General features: G+C 41.8%; 2 protein-coding genes across 5 annotated transcripts in view; one reads left to right on the top strand and one right to left on the bottom strand.

Moving 5' to 3' along the window:
- Window positions 1-1173: 1173 nt before the first annotated feature.
- METTL6 (methyltransferase 6, tRNA N3-cytidine) lies at window positions 1174-14588 on the bottom strand. Of its 4 annotated transcripts, none has more exons than XM_075587072.1 (6): window positions 14014-14587; window positions 8234-8602; window positions 7280-7414; window positions 6411-6581; window positions 5772-5913; window positions 1174-1370 (listed from the first exon to the last, which is right to left on the bottom strand). In XM_075587072.1, exons 2-6 carry the CDS (start codon window positions 8531-8533, stop codon window positions 1234-1236), a joined length of 885 nt encoding a protein of 294 aa, XP_075443187.1. In that variant the 5' UTR covers window positions 8534-8602; window positions 14014-14587; the 3' UTR covers window positions 1174-1233. The 4 variants fall into 4 exon arrangements, with proteins under 4 accessions (XP_075443187.1, XP_075443188.1, XP_075443189.1 ...); XM_075587073.1 differs by lacking the exon at window positions 14014-14587 and adding an exon at window positions 13849-13994; XM_075587074.1 differs by lacking the exon at window positions 14014-14587 and adding an exon at window positions 11051-11069.
- EAF1 (ELL associated factor 1) overlaps window positions 14220-22123 on the top strand; it is a 25138-nt gene continuing 17234 nt past the window's right edge. Inside the window, exons 1-2 of the mRNA XM_075587077.1 lie at window positions 14220-14454; window positions 19231-19325. Of these exons, the coding sequence (XP_075443192.1) occupies window positions 14349-14454; window positions 19231-19325 (201 nt within the window). The 5' untranslated portion in view covers window positions 14220-14348. The remainder of the gene's footprint in view (window positions 14455-19230; window positions 19326-22123) is intronic.

Genomic DNA, 22123 nt, shown 5'->3' with positions numbered 1-22123 from the left:
CCTGAGAGCAGCCAGAGACCCCCTTACCAGATCAAATTATTCAACACTTGCTGGACTTTACAAAAGGACTGGTTCATATATATTTTCTTTTTTTGTTGTTTGTATGTGATCACATCACTGTGCATATGTCAAATGAGTTGCTTTTTTTTATTATTGATTGAATATCACATGTATTAGCACTTATTAATAATATTTTATCCATCACTTTCACATATTATATTAGTGTGGTGCTACTTTTACATGTTTTTTGTATGTATGCCTGTCTTTCTTTATATAGTGTACTCAGCGTTTTACAAAAGAGACAATACAATACAGGGAATTATAATACAATAAGTGCATTAAACAAAATCAGACAATAGGAAAGGAAATTACTGCCCCGGAGAGCTTAGAATCGAAGTGTAATAATAGTTTCTGTCAAAAGGCCTGCCTGGCCTGTATGCTCTGGCCCCCTAAAAACGACATCTTGGTGGTCTCAGAAAGGATGCTAGAGAGCCTGGTAAGGAAGTCAGCGGCACTCCGAGTGCCGCACGTGACGTCGGCAGGCCCACAGTGGGTGGGTCATCTTCAGGAGGCTGGGTCCACATGGTGGAGGCTGCGGGAGGGGAATCCTAGTCCCAGACCAGCAACAGAGCAACCCTGTGCCTGGCTCCTAATTCCTCTGCACAGGCCGGGTGGCGATGCAGGTGGTCTTTCCCTTGTGGGCTGCTTAAGAGTAGCAAGTTCGGGAGAAAGCAGGTGATCAGTCATACTGATATTTTTAAAATGTGTGTCTTTTTGTTAAGGACACCTTTGAATTTTGTTGTTGTTAATATTCAATACCGCAACTCTTACACCTTGTATATTTATTTTTGCCAGTTTCGTGGACGCTAAAAAAAAGGGATTGTGGTTGTGCTGCTTAATTATTCAATGCATACAGATGCAGCAGATGTTATGGCGCACGTGCGCAAAAAAGAGAGGCAGGGCTGTACACCAGCAAGTACAATAACGTCCGCTACACCTGTATAATGATTTCAAGAGAGACATTTTAAATAAAGCGTGCGGTAAATAGTTGTGATGTTCAGCACAGTCTATTCCCATCACATACCGACTTCAAGCTGTGCTTGAAAACAGAGAAAGCCGTCTGCAGGGCCTTCATACGCTCCCGCAACCCCACCATTCCCTCTTGTGCAGTAGTTAAACAAAACAAGATTTTATTCTCTAAAAATATTATACACAAACGAACTAAAGTTTTCTTTAAGGTTTATGAAATTTGCTCTGCACGAAGACCCGTGGAACGCAGAGGCCTTCTTTCTTATTCACGGTCTCTCGAAGCACATACTCATTGGACACTCGTGTGTACCCAGCTGCTGAGAAGAGACACGACAAGTGCTCTGAAACAAAAGGGAAAGCAATACAGTGATTACAAAAGCATCATCACCCATGTTACATTTTATGCTGCACCTTTCCCAAGGAAAGGTATCCCTGCTTTCAAGTGGCAAGTAGAGCTGCTGGAGTTAATCGATTTCTTCTGGCACCATTTGCAACAGCTACTACCAATCGCCTAAAAACAAAATGTTTATTTGTGCTATCCTCCCTTACTAAGATACATACAGATGTAGCCAACATTATTGCACCTGCTGGAGCACGCCTGCATGTAAAATAGCATGTTAGCCCTGCCCGTCTTGCAAACAACTGATCCAAAGCAATGCCCGCTTTTCCCGATGGTGCATTGTGTATGACCCGCAGCAACATGCCAGCAGGAGTAAGAACATTGACTACATCTGTACCACACCCCAAAAAAAAAAGAGTCTCAGAGATAGTTAAAGATGGTCACCTGGATTTACTACAGAAACAGCAAAAGTGAGAACAGATAACTGTGAGGTATTCCAAAAATGGCACACCCCACCGACAGATATCCCTATAGTGATGCACAACAGTTTAGTATTGAGAAATGTCAAAGATTGTGGCCTAAGCACCTACATTACATGGCGAGAGATAATAAACATATTTATTTAATTTTAATTAATGTCAAAATTAAAATTCCTACAATTCCTCATTAAGATGAGAACATAATGAAAACACCCCATTTAGAATTCAAATTCCCACTTATATATTCACTTATAGTATCACCATATAAGTGTACACGATTGACTCACCTTTCATGGCATGTGCACAGAAAGATGCACCTATACCAGGTAAGTCATGTATACACACTAGTATATTGTGTGTGGGGTATGTAAACTTTCACAATATCAATAGCTAAATGGCTAATAGTAGTATGTCTGTGAATATAATCTACTAAAGCTCACCTTGGCCACACTCGGTATCAATATATAAACTGGTGTAATCCATATGGGTTAATATGGCTATGACTTGCCGATACTTGCTTGTGCCACATGAGCTTGGGCCATAAATGGTTAATGCAATACCCGAATTTACTCACCCCGTTATATTAATAAGTGGATAACGTTTTCTAGCCACACACTCTAGTTCATATCTAATGGCACGGTGATTCAAAAACAGCCGTCGAGACCACTATATGATCAGGTACTCGTTCGTGCCCGCAAAATAGAGTTTCTTCCGTCGGGGAGAAGCATGCCGTGCACTGCATACACTAGAGTGCCCCAGGCACGAAACGCGTCAGAGCATTCTCCTCCAGCTACTTGTGGCGGTGTAACATGGTCTGCAGATTTCAATAAAGGTGACTTTTTAGTGACCCAGCAGCTTTAGTCTCTCCTTGGCACTCTAGTGTATGCAGTGCATGGCATGCTTCTCCCCGACGGAAGAAACTCTATTTTGCGGTCTTCACTACAGCTGTGGCACGTCTCTCCAGGACAATACATCAGTGAGTGCATCTCAGTATTTAAATTTACTCACTTATCAGCTATAATCCAGCTCTAGGGTTTTGCAACTACAGGCTTTGGTTGATCCCGCTGGAGTTCTCCCCAGACATCCCCATTTTAATGCTTGGCTAGCCCATCCATATTAGGAGCATAATAGGATCCAGATCACATGGATGAACTTAAACTGGGTTGTTTACACTTTCTTTGACGTGCATTTACTCATTAGTGCCTATTCGCATGCTCTTTTGAGCTCTGCTTTTGGGAGGTTTCCTTCACCTGTTTCTACACTCGTTCGTGCCCAGCTACATTCATATACCTTAATGATGTGACATTTCATTTAGGTCATTAGTATTTTGTCTCTTAGTCGTTTTAATACACCCCCTTGCGGTGTCTGCCTTGTTGTGGCTCGCACGCTTACAACGCTTTGGCCAAAGGGTTAAACTAAATGACCCTTTTTCAAGAGAATATATAAGTATTTTACTGTGTATTTCTGTCATGTTGGATGTAGCATTGGGCTTCTCTGTCGTTTTAATACACACAGACTTGCAATATTTAAGACAGCACATCCCTTTGCTATAGCATGGAGAAACCGGGGCAGTCTACTTATGTCTAATGAAGTGCGTATTGTTAATAAGGATACATACTATCATGCAGTACCACAGAAAAAGATCAACATTGAAACCAGATGCAAGTAGAAAAATAAGGCAGTGCACTGCCCAAAGTAACAGGAGGCTCACGGTTTTTAGCAACAAAAAAATTGAAATCAGAAGGCCTGCAAGATTTTGCTGTATTTAGCCATTTTGTATACAGCCGAAAATAGTTGATCAGTCACTGGTAATAATACAACTGTAATGTATCCTCAGAGTATTTACAAGTTTCTTCACATGGCCATAAACAGGAATATATTTATCAGGTATATATGCTGCTACAGATATTCTTAGTGGTTGCATTAAACACTAGTTACGGAGCCCTATTTTTCTCCGTCCAGGGCGCCTCTAATCTTGATAAACTGTTCAATGAGCACAGGATTACTGTGTTGCGGATAACTTTCCCCTCTATTATAGCTTTAAGAGCTTGTTGCTAAACTGGAGGATTGGTGGTACAGTATATATTTGGCATGAAGAGATCAGAGCAGTCAGTATATATATGCTGCATTGTCCACAGTAAATTAAAATAATAGATTAAGGTTTATAGAGTACTGTGTACGCGCTATCATAAGCGTTTTTAAGCGGATGTTTGGATCGCTAGTCACGGAGCTCCTTTTTGCTCCGCCAATGCTGCCAGTGATCACAGTAAATTCTAGTACCTAACAAGGATCTTTGCCATATAATAAATTCTAATGGTTCACGAGAATCGTGATCATACAATAAAAAGCACGAATAGATCAGAGCAGTCAGCGTGCATATGCTGCAGTGTCCACAGCAATTTAGAATAATATATTTATAATGTACTGTGTGCACGTTACCACAAGCGGTTTTTAGCGGGTGTTTGGATCGCTAGTCACGGAGCTCCGTTTTGCTCCGCTGTTGCTGACAATGATCTCCATGAATTCTAGGGGCTAACAAGGATATTTACCATACAATAAATTCTAATGGTTCATGAGGATCGTGACCATACAATGATAAGAGAGGCTCATGTGAGCAAGCCTTTGAAAATCAGGTGAGTAGTTTCACATTCAATGGGGTTGTTAACATCTCCAGCACAGTATTTGCCGGCAAACCCGACGTACGTTTCGGCGCATAAGCTGACGACTTCTTCCGGGGTGGGCGTGACAGCGTCCAGATCAACCCCTTTTTATAGTTTGCGGTTGTCAAAGCATCTTAACCCATATGGATCACACCAGTTTATATATTGATACCGTGTGTGGCCAAGGTGATCTTTAGTAGATTATATTCACAGACATACTACAATTAGCCATTTAGCCATTGATATTGTGAAAGTTTACATACCCCACACACAATATACTAGTGTGTATACATGACTTACCTGGTATAGGTGCATCTTTCTGTGCACATGCCATGAAAGGTGAGTCAATTGTGTACACTTATATATTCACTTATAGTATCACCATATAAGTGGTTATTTGAATTCTAAATGTGGTGTTTTCATTATGTTCTCATCTTAATGAGGAATTTTATGAATTTTAATTTTGACATTAATTATAATTAAATAAATAGGTTTATTATTATCTCTCGCCGTGTAATGTATGTGCTTAGACCACAATCTATGAAATGTATCAATACTAGACTGTTGTGCACCAATATAGGGATATCTGTCTGTGGGGTGTGCCTCCTTGGAACACCTCACAGTTATCTGTTCACATATCTGTTTATCTCCATGTTAGCACCCAGCAGAGCGTTATTAATTCTAGTTAGAGTGAGGTTCATCTCTTTTTATAAGAAGAAACAACAAAAGCCACGCGAAAGAGACACCACACGAGCCTGGTTGAACAGTGAAAACACACACAATACTATCACTTCATTCTCAAAACACACATCACGTGGTTTACATTGTAGTTCTTAATTTCGAAGCTATTTTAATTTGCCATTTAACAGAATTCTTGTTCGTTTTCCATTATGTCCTACATTATTCTTTGTGCTATAAAGTGTTCATAGTACACGTCACAGAGGTTACATCATAGGACATTAGTTGCAAAACAGCGAGCTAAAAAACAATATTGCAGAACAATTTTAATTATAGCAATAAGGAAATGGCACGGCAAGCTTACATCTCATGGAGATTGCCTCGTTAAACACTCAAGTGTTTATAAAGTCACCTATTATTTTACATATAGATGAAAGATTACATGCACCAAACAAGAAGAGACACAGTTGAATGCCTTGTTCTATGTTAGACTAAAAGATGGTGATCATTACAATGTGCTTGGTATTCATTCTCTGCAAAGCCACGTGTAGTTTTAGCAAAAATGGGACTGGGTAAATAATTCACCTTCAGTGAAGAAATAAGACCGTGTCCCATCTTGTCTGACATAGAAATGCTCTGCCAGTTTGCTCCCCGATTTAAAGCGCAGCATCGCATGATCATAGAGGCCGTAATCCCTGAACAATACACACCCCCCTGGCTTCAGCACCTGCAGGGAAACACACGCACATGTAACAGGGAGCTTGTCATTGTGTATAATAAATGTAATCTATTAGCAAACATTACTGTTCACAGAATGCAGTTCATAGATCAAATAGCCGTGTTGGTCCTGGAAGAAGTGTACATTTATTGGAGATTATCCATCATTTTCTAGACCAACATGAGAGTCCTTACACAATATTCAATGAAAGGGCTTTTGAAACCTCACAGGTCTCTAAGTGTTGTGAACATTACAGATCCCAAGCCAACATGTATAACTGCAACTCTACGCAGAATGCACATAGAATCACCGGCTTGCAGAGCTTACGATCTCATTTTGATGCAGATGCACAGAGAGGCAAGGTGATTTGCACAAGGAGCAGGCACTGCGACTAAATCAGTCTCGCTTTTCCTTCAGCGGCTTAAAGTGAATTCCAATATTGGGGAGGACACATGATCTCAGCAATGAAGTATAACACACAAATACTGCTTCACCTGCAGACCTACCTTGTAAATGTTTTGTATGGCAAGGTGCATCTTGTCTGGGTGAATGGCCGAAAGTACAAAGATTAACATGGCGACATCTACGCTGTCTGCAGGGATGTTTTCTGTGAGGTCGTCTTTGGTCAGATCACACTGGAAAGCTTTGCAAGTGTTCGGGTTGTAAGAGGCGTTTTGCTGTAATAGCAGGGAAATTAATTGAGCAAACAACCAAACATGAAGGACTTACGAGGTACCAAGAAGAAAAATAAAAGAGTTGCCATGATAAATTAAAACTCATACCCTACACGTTTTTTTAATTTAAATTAATCCATTCTGTAAGTATTAGATAATACTTATTGATTTCAAATATATATTTTTTCAACTCAATGCCATTTTTATGAGTTCCAATATACGGAGCGTCCTTTGATTTCTATAACAGGCTTTAGCCACCTCCCCAGCAGTGCAAGATCTTTTTAACCCTTTCCTGTTTGTGATAATTTGTTGCTAATATTCCCAGAAGTCTGAGCTGCAAACTGTAACAATAGATAGATAATGTTACTTTAGTAACATAAGAATACATTGTAGCTGCTGAGTTACACTGACCGAGGGATTGATTGACACAGACAGGTAGCCATTTAGTGAACCTGAGGAAAAAGGAAATTTGCTGATCGATCATGGGAGAACTAATCGATCAACATCTTAGGTAATTAGTTTTCATTAAAGGTAATCAAATGCTGCATATATTAAAACAAAATATATATACATATTTTTTTTTAAGTGCTGCCAATAGTGCCACTGCGATAGTGCTGACCAGGGCACGATCACACAAACTCTTATTGGACACTACTGCAGTTTAACGAATAACCCCCTATGGAAAGGTATTGAACACAAACCTTCACAAAGTCCACAGCTCGTGGGGAGAAATCGCAAGCATACAGAAAGAAGCCAGGATCCTCTTCCAGCAGTGGAAACAAGCAGTTACCGACACCACATCCTGCTTCCAGGATGGTCAAACTCTGGTTCTCAAACTGCGAACAGTAACAAACGTTCAGGTGATTAGTGCACACAAAACATATCTTTATACTGTTACAGATGGCTTGGGCAGCAAAGCTCATCAGAAATGAAAGGTAAAATAAACAAAAAACACACCATTAATTTTAAAAACTGTAGATATTGACAATTCTGGGTTTTATGCCTAAGGAATTTATTTCCATGAAATGGTATATAGTATTTCACCAGCTTTATGCAGCTGTCTCACCATTAATGAAATTATAGATGGGAAATAGTGTAGGGAATTTGGTGTGACGACAAAGAAAAGTCGTATAAAAGGCTAAAACACCTTGATTTAATGATAATTTTATTACGTGCCGCTAATTGTCCAATTGTTGGGTGTATGAACCAGGACCGTTTTGCTGTAAAAAACTGCACTGTCATTTTGCACCCCCCCCCCCCCTAAAATAGACCATGTTTATTCTGCATATCTTAGTATCTAAGGGTGCAACATCTGTCTTGCCCAAAGTGTCAAATTGTAATTTGGGGAGTATCAAAAAGAGAAATCATTAAGATGCAACGTGCCCTTATTTTCTTATCAGCACAAATATAAATATATCACAGGCTTCATTGTTCTGTATGTTGGGATAGGTTGTGATATTCTGCTCCAACACTGCCAATGGAAACTGTGCCGGAATATGTTGTGTTATCTGGGGGAACAATGTCATCTGCTACATCTGTATGTAAGTAACATGACTGGTAAAAGGCATCTCTAATTGTATTTAGCCGCTATATAAAATAACTGTGCACCAGAGCACTTTCCTGTCCCTTGGGTACACAGACCAAGGAATTCTCACCTCCCTGCAGGCTTTAAGTTCCTCAAACTCCCTGGTTGTCCAGTGCCTGTCCTTGAAGAAGTTTGTGCTATTCCTCTTGTAAAACAGGTCCCAGTTTCTCTGCGCTTCTCTTTCTAGTTTCAGCTGTTTAAACTCGGACACCAGGTCTCTATCATTTTGCAGCTTGTCAGCCTCCTCTGGGGTGAGAGCCCGCACCTTGTGCTCTTTGTTCTGGAACGGAGCTTCCCGACAGGATAATGACTCAAAGTGCAAGTTACTGTCGGTCATCGAGTTGCTTTTCTCCTGTATGAAGGAGTCCATGTTTATATGGCTGTGCTGCTGTTAACAAAATGGGTTGTAGCCGTCACCAAAATAAAAATGGCAGGGATTCTAGAAACAAAAAAAATGGCATTAGAAAAATTTATTCCTAGGTGACCAAAACCAAAACAGCTCATCAATTATACTTAGTCTATTTACAAAATAAATAAGAATGGCTTTTGATCAAAGAAAACCACATTTGTACTCCTTTATCAAAATCTGGAAAGAAAAATCTCATCAGGATAGAAGGGAACACCAACTTAATGTAATCGTAATAGATACAAATTATCGCTGTTTTGTAGGGAAGAGTAGAACAAAATGGTGATAAAAGACAGCTACTTTCTTTGGGGCGATACCAGACAAAGCATTGTTGGTTTTTTTTAATCACAGAAAGAAAATGGACTGAATGAAATTCCTACTAAGTACCCTAAGTCCACCCACAGGATATTCCCAATACCTATGCAACATGGTCCACACAGATGTCAACCCTCAGGGACCATTCTCAATGAGATTTGGGGGTTCTCTACCAAAAAGATGGCATTTTATTGGAGAAGTGCTGGTTTTGATTAGTGATGTTCTGCTATGCAGAGCTTCAGGGGTGAGCACAGCGTTACAGCCTCACAAGCGCCGTCCTGCTCCCTGATGTCATCAGGTGGAAACAAGGAGGAATAGCCCATGCCACAGAGCCAACACAGCTTCCAGGGTTTATATGCTGTACTTTTATGCCGGTATTTGTCCCAACATGAATCTTTACACTATCAAATTACAAGTGGCTTCCCTTTATTTGCAGATAAACACTCTTACAGTACTTCACTATGTTCTGCTTTTGAATTTAGCATTAACATCAGAAGAATTGGTGATATACAGATCAAGTTGCCTCCACATCCCCTACTCCAGTGGAGTAATATGCCCGAAACACGTGGAAAATCTGTAAGTCTATTATGGATTCAGACCACCATGATGTTTCTTTTTTCCTTTCACTGCTTGCGTTTATGGAGACTGCCATTACTAGCGGTCCTGCTATATTTGCCTTCCTCCTTGGTTGGAACCAGAGACATCCGGTGCATGTTCCCCGGGGGAACAGTTCGTGGAGCCACTGACGCCGAGAGTTCCTGCTGGACGGAGACTCACGAGGATCACACCGGTCTGCGGATCAGCTGAGCAGAGGAGAGGTTCCTGCCGACCATTCGGAGCACGAGTATTGATCTCATACATGCTTTTTAACCTTCATTGTTTGTCCATTGAGTTTTTGGAACATTAAATCCATTTTTTTACAGTAATGCACTAGGATTGGGCGCTTTTTTTCTTTGTTTTTTTCTATACAGGTGGAGTGGGGAGGTCATTGGGCCCTATCAGAATCCAGGAATCGGAGGGAGCATGTTCATCAGAATCACCCCAGAATGAGAGAGGCAAATATAGTGCACTTCTGTTTAACTTGTGTAGAGATAATTAACGTAACTTGGCTCTTATAGAGAGCCTACTTACAGACTGCAAGGAGTTAAACCAGCAGTGAGAGGAAGATGTATCAGCAGCTGCTCTGGTGTCTGTAGAGTCTGGTATATCTCCGAGAGAAATAACAGAAAAGAGCCGATGGTGCAGATCAATTCAAAATGTATAAGTACTAAAAACAAAACAGTAATGTACTTGCATGGTATATACACATTACAAAGGCACATCTAAAAGTAGGTGAATGTGACTGTTGATCCTGCCAGGAAAGGGGTTGGTGAATCCTGACTGACGAGGGACACACAAGACCTATCCATCTGCCAGGTATTATCCGGTAACAGATACATCGTGATTGCTGTTGAAACATCTTGTAACCAATGATCCTGAGGACACAATGACCACAGAGAGAGACAGACCAACGTTGGAAGCAGAGTTCCTGAATCCCAGAGTGGATTAAAGGCTGATATTTGCTGTACTAAGTGTACACTGGCGACACACTTCATTTGAGCTCGGCTAGTCCCACGAATTCGGGTATACCCGGGTGTATTGAGGTTTGTGACTGTTTTCTGCCCGAGTGCATTGAGGTATTTTCCAGACAGGGATTGAAGCATTTTATTCCCGCTGGCTGCAATACTGCACAGTATATATATATATACTGCATTACAATTCATGAATTTATGCCATCTGGTAGACACGCGAAGCATTTCAGCCTATTAAATCCTAATCATTATCATTTAACAGATCAGCCGCCCGTCAGCCAGGCATGAACCCAGGCTGGGAAGGCAAATGCAACGGGGCTTGTCAGAGGTGAGGAGCGGCGCATTCCAGGTATCTGCCAGGTACATACTGGGTATTTGCTCGAATAAAGTGTGTCGGTGCAGTAAGTGCATACCTTACCATCTAACACCTGAAATTGCTCAGATATACTGCCCTACGATGTTCTTCTTTTTTTCTCTCTTCCTGCATATTTGCGCCTATGTCGTTCTTTTCTATACAAATTACTAGCGGCAAGTGTGGAGCCGTGGACCTAAGTGGCAGCATTTTGTAGGGTTAGTTGATTATAAGGGTGAATACCTCTCGTTTTGACTGATTTGGCCAGGTGTGGTTTTGATTATTACTGCATTAACAATTTGTTGAGATTTGCGCTGATTGTATCTTGTTTATATATATATATATATATATATATATATATATATATATATATATATATATATATATTCAGAGAGCCCCAAGTCCAGAGAGAAGCCTAGACACAAACAGTGGGGGAAAAGAAAATCATCATTGTGTAGTATATCAAGAAAAATTGAAATATTTATTCCCCTTTTATTGTAATAAACTGCCAAATTTGCCACTTGTGTTTTCTGCATGTTACACCACTGGTATGGCGAGTGCAGGTGGGAATCTGTGCAGCACTGTGTCTTTTGGTTGAAGTCGTTCTAGATTCAGAAGCATAGTGAAGTACTGCTAAAAGTTTTATACGCAAATAAAAGAAAGCCACTTACAATCTTTCAGTTTCAACAGCCATGTCTGGGATAAAACCCATTACAGAAACATGGTATACACTCAGCACAGTGTTTGCTCCGTGGCGAAGAGTATTTGCATCTACCCATTAGCCGCTGGCGTGGTCATATACCTTTCACACCCCATTTCACCCCAAGGAATACTACAGGACTCTACGGGTTAATCATTACACACCTTCAGTCGACACCAGCTACTAGTTCGACATCAGAGTAGGACTCAGCGTGTATTAAGCCTGGAGGTACGACCCTCTGGCCGTATCAAGTTATAGGCTCCGTTTATTCTCTTTGTCAAACTTATTATGTGGCAAGATAATAGCAGCAGTGTTTGGAACGGTTGCCACCCCCAGGACCTGAGCGTCGTGACGTTTCGCGTCACGCGCTTGGAGAAAGCCAGAGAGTCGTGCCTCAAGGCTAAATACACGCCATTTAGAAGGCTTCATGTCCGTGTGCGGGTCATTTAACTCACTGCTATAGACTGACTGCATACTGCTTATCATTTATTACCGTTTACCTTAGGTGACAGAGTACTCCGCTTGTTTAATACTAAGAAACAATTCAGACTTGCCAGCAAGGTTTTCTTTAGAGCACCCAATTTAGGGGTCATCCCCTTATTCACCCACTAAATACACGCTAAGTGTGCCTACCCTAATATTGCTGGCAGTTTGTATGTACTGATCAAAGCTGATGGTGATTCGCAGTGCCTAAACAGGGCTTTTGCAATTCTCCCACCCCCAGGTACTTTGTTGGCTCAACGAGGCAGCGATGAGGGAGAGAACCAGGGTACGATCAATTTAGTCCACATGTGTTCTAGCATAGGGAGCTCGTGACTACTATCTAAATGCTCCTTATTTCACATCTTTATATGTGGTATGATCAGATCACTGATATTATATTAGGTGTTATAAATCTATCCACCAATCCACCCACCCTCACCCAGACTCCTTGAGAAAGCGCGGTTAGCGTGAAAGCGTGGGCGGAGAATCCCCCCATTTTGTGTTTTTTTTTTTATCATGTAGTTTAATAAAAAAAAATATTTTTGTATTCACTCGGTGAGTTGTCAAGTGCCTTTTTTGGGTTTGTTGTTCAAACAATCCTCCACGACTTTTTTTTTTTAACCCTTTGCAGCCTGAACCAATTTAGAAGTATCATGACCATGCATCGTTCTTATTATCTATGTGTGCACTTTCATAAGATTTTAAAGCAGTAAATATTTGAATGATTGCATCCTCTATGTGGCTTTATATCTTGCCATTAAAGGGGTTTCTTTTTTGTGCTCCAAATCCACACAGTGAATTGAGTTTATTTTGATAATAACTTATAGCAACATTTAAATACTCCACCAGATGGGTAAACTTAAACTACTAGGTGGACTCACTATGTGAATAAAAATTGCAGTCATTTCTCTGCATTAAATCTAGATAAACTGTACATCTAGAAGTGTTTGTCCTATAGACTGGCCACAGACTATATTATACCAATCCAATACCAATTTTATTTGTTCTAATAAAGGGCTTTAAATCTTCATTAATCACACAGTTTGAGTGCATGCTACAGGGATTATGTTTCTCTTTTGTGCATTACTATTTATATCCCTATTGCCAGTGTTCGACAAACCTATTCATTTGCTCGCCCCGGACGAGTGGATTTAACATCGTGGCGAGCTCCTATTGGCCCAAGCAGCACACGTTTGGTACTAGGTGGCGAGTAGATTTTTTTTGTGTGGCGAGTACATTTTTTGGTGATTTATCTACCACTGCCTATTGCAATGTGTTACTACAGTTTACATAGATTCTATTAAAGCTGCAGTTCAAGATGCCGTTTTTAAAAATATATATTTTCCCATTCAATATGTGCATCAATACAACCTGCACACTGACAAGTGATTAACTAAGCTGCAAATCGATCCGTTCTCCTGTAATCGATCGCTTGCTCTGGGTTATTTAATTCAATTCTTGCACAGCATTTTGGGTAATGTAGTTCCTGGAATATGATTGACTGGGCAGTTACTAGATACAATTGGTTCACTGCTAGAGAGAGGGCAGGGCTCAAGAGCCAGAGCCTGTCAGAAGGGGACAGGGGCTGTCACTTTTGGAAATGCTTCCTACATTAGAAACATTAAAAAAGTCTTGTATTTTCTAATAGTACAGAACTGATTTATAAAAATAAAAATAAAACACATGTAGGATATTTATTGAACTGCTGCTTTAAGCTGATGCAAGTCATTTCCCTCTCCCCTTCCAGCATTCGTATATATGTATCTAAACACACACACACACACACACACAGACACACACACACAGACACACACACAGACACACACACACACACAGACACAGACACACACACACTTACGTGCGCACTCCCAAATAGAAGCCGTTTCCCAAATCCATGATAATTTGTGATGTTTTGTATGAACACAATGATATAATTAGAATAACTTCCTATGTATGGGACACTAATGCTACAAGATGAGAGAAGCTGAGCGAGAGCCGCTGACTTCAGATGAATCACACTCACACAGTGACCGGTGTGTCCTCCTCCTCCTCCTCGGATCCGGGCGGGTGATTGTCATTGCACAGTGGGAGCGTTCATGTCCGCCCACAAAAACGGAACCGTAGTTGCTGCTGTTCGGGTGTTCCCCGGAGTGTTAGCGGCGCAGCACCCGTGTCTGTGCAGGCGGCGCTCTGTCACTGCTCTTGAGACTCTATGGCCCGGCGAGGGGGAGGGGGAGGGGGCGGAGCCGCGTTACAGCTTCTGCGCGGAGGGATCCCTGTGCTGCAGGGCGGGCGGTACCGGGGGATGACGCACTCGCCCCTTCCTATGTCATTCCAATAATAAAGACACGTTACACCATGAACGGGACCCCCCCGCCGCCGCCGCTGGACCGGGAGGACCACGGGCTGCGGCTCGGTGAGAGCTTCGAGAAGAAGCCGCGCTCCTCTTTCCACACCGTGCGCTGTGAGTACCGGGAGTGACGTAAGGGTGCGGTGTATCACCCCCTCCCCCCTCTGACATGCGCGGTGGCTTGTGTCTGCGGGAAGATGTTATCATGCCCCCTTATCTCCAGTCTCGCCTGCGAAGTCGGTGTCACTGTGTGAAGACGTCATTGCATGATGTCACTGTGCTCTGTATGCGGTTGCTGTGCATGATGTCATTGCATGGCCTGAGCACCACGTCACAGTGCTGCTTATGATGCCATTGCATGATGTATTATGAGATCGCTGCGCATGACGTTGTGCATGATGTATTATGAGATCACCTCGCTGCACATGACGTTGTGCATGATGTATTATGAGATCACCACGCTGCGCATGACGTTGTGCATGATGTATTATGAGATCACCCCGCTGCGCATGACGTTGTGCATGATGTATTATGAGATCACCCCGCTGCGCATGACGTTGTGCATGATGTATTATGAGATCACCACGCTGCGCATGACGTTGTGCATGATGTATTATGAGATCACCACGCTGCGCATGACGTTGTGCATGATGTATTATGAGATCACCCCGCTGCGCATGACGTTGTGCATGATGTATTATGAGATCACCCGGCTGCGCATGACGTTGTGCATGATGTATTATGAGATCACCCGGCTGCGCATGACGTTGTGCATGATGTATTATGAGATCACCCCGCTGCGCATGACGTTGTGCATGATGTATTATGAGATCACCCCGCTGCGCATGACGTTGTGCATGATGTATTATGAGATCACCCCGCTGCACATGACGTTGTGCATGATGTATTATGAGGTAACTCCGCTGCGCATGACGTTGTGCATGTGTTACTGCACTGTGACCGCTGCACTATGCATGAAGTCACCCAGCTGTACCTCCCGTGTCCATGCAGGATGTTACAGAGCTGCTGGTCACTAGAACAGTGTATCCTTGAGGTCCCACCCCCAGCTTCAAAACTGCTCCAGATTCATCAAAGAAACACAATCCCAGTTACTTTGAATGTGAATGATTTGCTTTGAGAAACCTTGTGTGCATCTCTGTGCGCACTGATGTTCCAGGTCACGCAGACACTACTCCTCTTATGTTCCTCTTGTAACCTGCTATGACATTGCCGTGTCTCTCTGCCGGCTATTGCCAGTGTACTCTAATAGCATGTCAGTGTCCCTGCATGGGATGTCACATTGCACCATGTACAGTGCTGTTGTTGTCACATAGCATGGTGTCATCCTTTGGCAGGTCTGTGCTGTCCTGCTCCATGGTGCCACTTTGTCCCTTTTCATGAGTACATGCTGTCCCTGTGTTTTGCTAACAGATCTGACCCTTTAGTCCATGTGGCAAGATGTCACGCTGGCCTTTTAATTGTGCTATTTGGTAGGTTGTGACATGAAATTAATTCTCGCTGTTGGGGTGTGAATTTTCTGTCTATTTGGAAAAAAGTAGTACAGTAACATAAAGCACTTCTCTTGGTGTATCTTTCCTTCTGAGTGTGTTAATTTGCATCACCATACCTCTCAATTATATCTCTTAAATCAGGGCATGTAATCCTCCCTCTTGCAAGCGGGTGCTTAAAAACTCCTGCAAAAAAATGCTTCTTTAAAAATCTAACCATACTAAAAGCAAACATTTGACGGCTTTAGTTTCTTTGAAAATTGAATACAGACGGCTGATCTTGGGGCACCTGAATGATCTAGGAATACAGATGAATTGTATAAGCAGGCTATGATTTAGATTCTTGGTGGGCTGTTCACCATGGATCATTGTGAGGTAATGCACCCGATCTGCCGTTGAGTGCCATTCAAGTCAATGACCGTTAATGCCAGATCCGGTGCATTACCCTGCAATCAACCCGTCCATGGCGAATCTGCTCCCACCCCGCAAGATGGGTAGCCACGAAAGAAAACTGGATAATATTGTCTGTTTGAGACAGTTGCTACTTTTTTTTACAATCAACACCAAACTGAATAAATGAGAACTAGGCCATAAAATGCAAAATGTACAGAAAGATGGGAAGATTATTTACTATGCATGGGTGTACAGGGTATAGATACCAGTATCTTACTTGCATACACACACAGCCACCACCATTTCCTTGCCAACAGAATTGGAATAAAAAGCCATCTCTCTGGCAAATAATTGAGTAGGTGTATGTTTCTTTGTCTGGAGTATACCTGGCTGAACCGGAGTGGCAGCACAGAGCCTCTTCCTGGAAGTAGTGAAGGGGATTATACAGTCGTTGCTTGGAGAGGTGACATTTTGGTGCTGTCTTTCTTGGAAATACCAATCACAATCAAAGAAATCGGGAAGTGTTTGATAATCGAGTGCTTTCTTTACCCTTCTCTCAACCTGTCCTTGTCAGACACCAAATAAAGATAATGGGATTGAGTAGAGAAGTGTTTTTTTTTGTTGCCTGTGAATAGCAAATAAACATATCAATTGTGAGCCCAGTCAGAGGTGTGCAACTCTGCTTTTCACCATTTATCTCTTAGCTCATACAATGCTTCCACTGCAGCCAGGGATTCTGGGAAATGACATGTAAATGAGCACACAGTGTCACCTTTAACTTCATGTCCATATTAACAAGGGCCCATATAAGCTTCTTCCTGCCGAATTACACAGCTTTTCAGCACCGCCTGGGTAAATCGCCAGTAAACCTACGCACAGGCCACTGTTTTGACCTTTTGGGTCTCTTTAATGTGAGGCTGGTTATACTGGTTTTGCAATCTGAAGTTGGAATAGTTTCCAACCACACATTAAAGACGCTGCCTGTGCAAACTCTGAACACGGTGATGTCAGACACCAGGGGGAAAGCCAGAAGAGCTAAAACACCAAGGGGCCTATGCAGAGAGCAGCGCTATTTCGAAATTCGCCATTTTTTGGAGAAAATCGCGCAGAAAGCAGCAGAAAATGGCGAGTTCCGAAAAACGCGCCAATTTTTCTTTTCTATTTGTAAAACTCGCCTCGCGGCTGGCGAGAACCTCAATCTCGCCAGTTTTAAAAATATCCTAATGCAGAGAGCCGCGAACGGCATCTAGCGGCTGTTCGCGCCAATAAAATGGCGCGATTGTCTCCTTTTTGCCTCGCCAGAAAAAATTGGCAAGAAGCTGCCGCTCGCGGCCATTGCAATGGGAAAAAAAAGGCGCGAATTTGATTTTACACGTTTCTGAAGCGCGCATCTCGCCAATTTAAACTCGCCACACGCATCCATGTTAAACATAGCAGAATTCGCACTTTTCTGCATATGGAGAATAAAACTCTCCAAAAAAGCTACTTTTTAATAAATTTGCCAATTTTAAAATTCGCTGCTCTCTGCATAGGCCCCCAAGTCTCCGCTCACTATGTTTCCAAATGTGTTAAACAACAAAAAAAAGATTTTTATCAATGAAACCCCTTACACATTTTGCTGTAATTAGTACAGGTTGGACATGGGTTAAAGAGGTCATAAATGCCTCCTTTTTTGTATGCGCCTGTGGTTTCAGCGAGGCATTGCAGACCCTCTGCATTTAGGGAGGGTTGATGGGCGTTTGTGTTTCTTGGGTTGCAATGTGTGGAAATTCTTTCTGCAGTGATGGGATATGGAAATAAAGGGTTCTGCTTCTGAACTAGCTCGTACAATGACTGCATTTCTCTTATCTTGTGGCTGATGTGGAACATGGTTGGTAAGGATTGGCTGGGCAATGTGATACATCTGGTTTTGGTCTTCATTCAGATAAGCGATGCAGTTCTGCACTTTCCCATCTGAATGGACCACATGCAGCAAATTGGCACAACCACCTGTAATTACCCCTTATAGCAATTTGGATGTGATCGCCACACAACGAACGGCGTATGATCCTTGCGCTTCTGCTTCGATATCAGATATGCCAATAATATTAATTCTAATACAGTGCTGACTTGGAATGAAATGCTCTCTATACTACAACAGAGTTAAACTTGCGCAAAAAGAGTAGTTATGAACATGCGTCTCATAGTGTGAATGTATTAACGCACCAGCTTGTGATATGGGTTGTGGATACATGAACTCACAGTAGGTGCTAAAGTGGAGTAATGCACTGCACATGAGGTCGTTTAAACTAGCCTAAGATGTGCTTCCATTTTAAGACACTTAATGAATGAGTTTCTTAAATACCGATTTTTGCACGATTTTTATAAGCTGATGTGTTTTTTAATAGTGCAGTTGAAAAGTACATGAGAGAGAAAACACACACACAAACTGTTTTCTTTCTAGCTGCTTCTAAAATTAGATGGTCACCTTATTTTCGTGGTTGCCCTATAATCGGGCAAATACGGTAATATTAATTTGTTTCTTATACAGCACTGACCATGTACACACAGCTTTACCTACATTTATTTTATTCAGGCACAGTGAGCCAGTCCCTGTCAGTAGAGCTTACAATATCATTTTGACTGTGGCTTAGGGAGATAACATGACTTGTTCTGGGTCAAAAAGAGAGCAGGCACATGGCTTCAAACTGTGTTCACCTACTTGAGACCGGGACATTACAGCTGAGCTACTCCTTCAGCCCAACTGGCTACAGAAATCTAGAGCATGAAATCTTTCACACCCTGCAAAGTGCAAATATTGCAAGCGTGATAAATATATGCATTTATTGTTTTTTGCCAGTAGTAAAACTTGCGTTGAAGGCTCATTACTGTGAGACCACTCTTCCTGCGTGTCCCTCGTTGCACAGATGTTCAAATAAAGACATTTAAAGAGAATTCAGATCTCCCTTTGCTAAAAATAACATTTAACTCCAGGTCTCTCCCTGTCTAGATGATTTCAAGCCAGCATCCATAGATACTTCTTGCGAGGGGGAACTCCAGGTTGGCAAAGGGGATGAAGTAACAATTACTTTGCCACACATCCCAGTAAGTCTTACTGCACCAGGGGCCTTTTTATTGTGTATTCAATGGATATACTGTATGTGTTGGGGGTCATCACATGAAACATTTCTCCACACGTCCTTGCAGGTCTCTGATGGCTTGGCACATAGTCAGAGCGAGAGAAGGACAGGTTGCACTAGTTATAACATGTAGACACAGAGCTATGCAAAATAAAGCCTAAAAAAAAGTTGGGGTAGCCAAAGTTAGTTGGTCCAAAAGCAGCCAGCAAGGATTTGCAATGTCATTTTTGACACTCAATGGCTGCAGCTCACTGAGTTGGAGAAAAACAAATATCCATTTTATTCACATTTGACATTTAAAACACAAAGCAAGGAAGAAAGGAAAGAAAGGACAAATATGAGCAGTTTCAGAAGAAGCAGGAGCCACGTGGATGAATTATAAATCTGTACAACAAAAGACAAAAATGCCCAACGCTAGCTACATCCAATGTGACAAAGTATGTATTTTGTTTGACATCCAATGTGACAAAATACATACTGCAATACTTCAGTGCTGATATTCTGTGAGTAAGGGTTATTTAGTTAAACACTTTGGCCAAAGCGTTCTAAGCCTGCAGCCAACATCACGGCATGCCCAATCTGCAGGTCCTACCATATAAAATCCTCACGTACCTCTCTGTGAGGAAGAATAACCACATTGGGTCTGTCATAACAGGAACATGAAAAAAACGGCAACTTGGAGAGGGGGGAGGGGCGAGCTTAAACCCTGGGGAGGGGGAAGGGGCCACTAACCTCCAAACAACTGTTGCCAGTTGCAAATCAATATCAATAAACACACAATATCCCAGCAAGCTCAAGAACCCCAAAACCCACCACATCATTTATAAAGCATATATATTGTCAAACAGGAGAGCTACTGAGCGTGGCCAAATGCATACAACAAAAGACAAAAAATGCCCAACGCTAGCTACATCCAATGTGACAAAGTATGTATTTTGTTTGACATAATATATGTGCTTTAGAAATGATGTGGTGGGTTTTGGAGTTCTTGAGCTTGCTGGGATATTGTGTGTTTAATTATAAATCTGTGTGCTGCATCCTCCCGTGTCATAAATCAAAGATGGCTGCCGCCTTCATCTTGAAGAGAGAATACAGATATCTTTATCATTTTATTTTAGTTTTCAGTTCAGGTCTATGTACACATACAAATAAAGTTTTGTCGCAAATGATATCATTTTTAGCAATTATTAATGTTTCCACAGCTTCTTCACTCTCAAAGAATTAAGTAATTCCTATCTTTCGTTACTGTTTTAATATTAATATGAAATATTCCTTGTTAATGTAACTTCCTTTCAGTGCTACAGGTGTTCAAAACTCATTCGTCCTGTTCCATAGTTCTCAGACGTAACTTTTTTGTTTTAATCTTTGGGTTTTAAAAAATATTTTCTTAAACCCCACCAGTGCTATGGGGACCAGCAACTGTACATCGCTGGATGTGTTCATTATTCTCCATTAAGTAACCAGCTATTTTTGCTCATCAGGTTTTCACTAATCAGTAGTAAGGTAATCTTGCATTTTTGGAGCACTAAACATAGACCTTGTTGCTTAGAGAAGTGTTGTCTTGGCTATGTAGTGAAAGGTCATGGTTTGCTTGTGGCATCGTGATGCATCCCGTGTGGAGACCCCTGTCTAGCGTTGCTCATTAGATAACAGGAGCTTGTTATAATGGCGGATGTGACAATATTGTAAAAATATCAATGGTTGGGGAGGGGAAAAATTAAAGAAATTCAAAATCTAACACCGATGTCTAAAAACCCCACTCTTCCAGCAGCCCCAACTCTGTGATAATGTGTCTGTGATAAACTATTGCTGTGGTAGCTCAGTCAGCGTGTGGAATGCCACAATGGTTCAGTTTCTGGTGTTGAAGCCCGAAGCTTGTGGGCTGTCACACTCCATATAATCTTTGGTAGTTCTCTTCATCTACCTGCACATCAGCTTACATCTCGTCTCTCCTTGTAGGGAGGGAACATGAACATAAATGGTTCTTGTATGTAATTGTAAAGCACTTCTTTTTTTTTTTTTTTTTTTTTTTTATTGAAAGATAGTCCATGAATAAGAGTTGTATTATGACCATTGTTTTGCCATTCGAAGCCATTAATGCCTCAGTGCCACTAAATAAGCTACTTTCAGTGGTTGTGTAAATAGCTCTATAGACAATAGTCTTTCACTACTGTACATTGCCTCCTCTAGCTTGGGGTGTGACAGCTGTGTGCCTGATATTTTAATCCTGCAGGCAACCACATTGAGCCTGACTTACCAGAAAAGGAATCTCGCATGACTGTTATTGATAACCAGTCTCTGGTGCCAAGTGGAGACAGGTGGCACCAAGTATCCACATTATTCTTAAAGCCTGTGTTTAAAAAAATAAATACTGAGCTGCGGGCTCATCCATCAGTGGAAGGTTAAAGACGGGATAACCTTATGATAACAAAACACGCATCGTACGCCAAGGCTTTAACAAAAAATAACTTTAAAAGGACCATGCTTAAAGCAGCGCTCCAAGCGACAGTATCTGGGTTTTATTTTAAATAGGTTTGAAGCAAGGGATCTCTGGAGCTGACCTGCGTAGATTTCCGCTCTGGGCACCCCCTGCTTCGCGATATACTTACCTCTTGTATGTGCTGCCAGTATCTCTGCACAGTTTAAATCTCTCACGTCACATGGGTCAATAGGAAGACACACCAGGGATGATGTTACAGCTTCCTATTGGTCCGTGGGACTTTTAAATCGCCATATTGGGAACCCAGCCAAGGCTTCTACTGG

Source organism: Ascaphus truei, chromosome 2 (assembly GCF_040206685.1).
Source record: "Ascaphus truei isolate aAscTru1 chromosome 2, aAscTru1.hap1, whole genome shotgun sequence".
NCBI classification, from domain to species: Eukaryota; Metazoa; Chordata; class Amphibia; order Anura; family Ascaphidae; genus Ascaphus; species Ascaphus truei.
Note: the sequence above shows the minus strand (reverse complement) of the source record. Positions and strands in the feature narration are given on the sequence as shown.

Coding starts and splice junctions, on each gene's coding strand:
- METTL6 (XM_075587072.1), bottom strand. CDS start 8,533: ATGGACTCCTTCATACAGGAGAAAAGCAACTCGATGACCGACAGTAAC. Junction 7,415..8,233: donor AACTTAAAGCCTGCAGGGAG/GTGAGAATTCCT, acceptor TACTGTTCGCAG/TTTGAGAACCAGAGTTTGAC. Junction 1,371..5,771: donor GTCTTATTTCTTCACTGAAG/GTGAATTATTTA, acceptor CTTTTGTTTCAG/AGCACTTGTCGTGTCTCTTC.